Source organism: Arachis ipaensis, chromosome B01 (assembly GCF_000816755.2).
Source record: "Arachis ipaensis cultivar K30076 chromosome B01, Araip1.1, whole genome shotgun sequence".
NCBI lineage: Eukaryota > Viridiplantae > Streptophyta > Magnoliopsida > Fabales > Fabaceae > Arachis > Arachis ipaensis.
Window position 1 is genome coordinate 6,459,005 of NC_029785.2, and position 2,832 is coordinate 6,461,836.

The 2,832-nt window shown below is 35.2% G+C and overlaps 1 protein-coding gene across 1 annotated transcript in view; it reads right to left on the minus strand.

The window, feature by feature from the left end:
- The window catches only part of LOC107612881 (probable amino acid permease 7), a gene marked incomplete in the record, with an annotated part of 4,991 nt that overhangs the window by 397 nt on the left and 1,762 nt on the right, over positions 1-2,832 (minus strand). Inside the window, 5 exon segments of the mRNA XM_016314686.2 lie at positions 1-118; positions 219-446; positions 986-1,119; positions 1,338-1,549; positions 2,124-2,217. Of these exon segments, the coding sequence (XP_016170172.1) occupies positions 1-118; positions 219-446; positions 986-1,119; positions 1,338-1,549; positions 2,124-2,217 (786 nt within the window).

Below are 2,832 nucleotides of genomic sequence, written 5' to 3' on the forward strand. Positions count from 1 at the left end.
ACGGAAAAGCTGGCAGAAAAGGAAGTTTCAAGTTATATGTTTGATTCACAAAATCGCTGTCCGGGAATTTGAACCGAAGCCAATTTTCAACATTGGCGAAGAGTGGCTGGCTATACACCTGCAACAGATCAACATAAATGTTGAAGAATGTGGGATAACAGATGTATGAAATGGAAGCACCATAATAAAAACTTTGGGGGTGCTATCTTTATATGTACCTGATATGCACCAACAAGATGAACAACTATACAAGCATTGGCAAAGTCTACTAGCCAGTGAGGCCTTGCAAATTCAAACCCTGTTAAAAGGTTTCCCGGTGTGTCATTGCCGAAAGCTGCATATCCAGCACAGCCGCAACAGAGGTAGAAAAACGTCGTGATAATGACTGCTATTAGCGAGGCCCTCCTCATGGTTACGTTTTCAGGAGGAGGTGACTTCAAGGTATCCTTCAACAATTGTACGGATTCACATTAGCCTTTTATAATCATCAAGTTCTGCTAAAGGTAGCATGTTTTGTTATTGTCCTGAGACAAATGGGACTCAGATATTTGGGACAAACATGTTTGAAAAATCAATCATGCTACATGTACACAAAAAATTAGCTACCAAATTAGCCATCCATATAGAATATATGTTGGAATACAAAATACACACACACACACACACACACACACACACACACACACACAAATACATGGTAGCTGATTTTTGGTGTGTACATGGTATTTTTGTTGAACAATAAGAAAGACAAAGGGTTGTCCTTTTCTCAAAACAACTTTGAAGACAATCTCTGTACATTCAAAATAGAGGGAGATAAAAGACATGTCCTAGGGGCAATTTGAACTGAATTTATGAGCCCCAAAATAGAAGGGACATGAAGGTAACATCTCTACCATCCCACTGTCTCTGTTCTTTCTGTTCCAAACGCTACCCTAAGGATATTGTAAAGTTACATTCTGAGCATCTGATTTCATAAGGTGCGTACCTGTACTTCTATAAGAATTACTGAGAATGGATAGGAGAATGCTATGTCACCAAGAGCTTGAGCAACCAGCCACATCTTTTGAACATCAGTAGAAGTAGGAATTCCTTCAATGGTACCCTCAGCATATCCTTTTTCTGATCCCAATGTAATGGTTCAAGACAAATGTCATAAAGGGAGTCAAAGTAGAAGAAATTATTACTAAGAAAGATTGAATTCTAAATGGGCTAAACAAAAATATGATTTATGATAGGGCACTATTTGATCTATGTAGCCTACCCATTTAATGGTACAAGGCTTAATTGTTGTTGTATTGGTTCAAAACAAAATAACAAATAAATACTGATGAGCATACCTACGGTTTGCTTGATGGCGAACCCCATTCCTATGAAGGCATAAGCAAAGGACATAACCGCCGCGACAACCGAAAGCCACTGAATGTTATGGAAGTTTGGTATCTGTGAAAGAAGAATCTGGATAACTCCAAATATAAGCATGTAGTATGAATCCCCAAACTCACATGCACCATTCCCGTTCTTAATGTGACAGTTTGATTCTTGGATTGCTCTGCAGCAACAAATACAAAAAGCAGTCTAAATCAATAAAATTATTGTTTAGCATTTAGCAATATTGGTAGTCAGATTCTGTTGGAGTATAAATAACATATCATGCTTAAAATAAGTGGCACTAGCAAGGTTAACTGCATTTTATTCCCTGAACTTTACACCATGTGCACTTTAACTCCCAAATCAAAAATGTAAATTTGGGTCCCTTAACCTTTGCCAAATATGCAGATTACCCAACATAAGTGCATTATACTTCTTTTAAACTTTGAATTATGTGCAAATTGCTCCTCGGAGCTTTTCCTATATTTGCAACTTTGATACCTTAAATATGTGTTATTTTTGTTAACAATCAATAGAAAAATTACCAACATGGTTAAGTTGTACACCTTGAAATGTTTAAGGGATCACTTTATACTTTTGAAATCAAGGTTAGAATGTACTTGATGTAAATTTGAAAGAGGTAAACGCAATCAACCCGGCATTCGCATTCCTTGATTAAACGTAGGAAAAGTAAAGTAGAAGCAAGGAAATATGACAAAACAAGAGGAACCAGTATGATTAACCAAAGGACACACCTCATGCTGATAGCTGAAGTAATAATGTAGGCGATTCCAAAACCATATAAGCTCACATTCACGAAAACACCACAGAGCCTTCCAGTTCCAACTCCTGTAACCACAAAATGATCATCATTTCATGGTAATTTTGTATATACAGTTAAGAGACTCTTCTAAATGTTCTGTGACATTTTATCAAACATAATGTGTGCACTCAATAGTTCAAAAAGTTTACACTTGATACATTGAGACACAATGTTCTTGTTCTTCAGCTTATTGGTATTGATTAAAGAGGTCAAACGTAGAAGAAAACTTTGCTAATTGAATAGGAACACATAACCTACCATAGCTCCATCACTATAAATATCACCATGGTTCATCTACCATTGCTATCATCACCATTCACCAATTTCACCATGATGTCTTTCACTGCTACCTTTCCTTAATCATGTAATCTCAATGTTAAACTATATTAATAGAGCAATGATATTTATCATTATTAGATTAGCAGAGATAAATTGTATATTTATCATACTACTACTTTTTCTTGGTATCAATATGTGATTATTGAGTGTTAATATTATTATTATTTTCTTCCTTTTGTAAATAAAAACACACAATTATTTATATTACACCTTACAACATTATTCCTACTGTATAATTGCATCATTGAGGAATTATTGAATCTAATTCTAATAGTTCATGAATATATTTTATCTATAACATG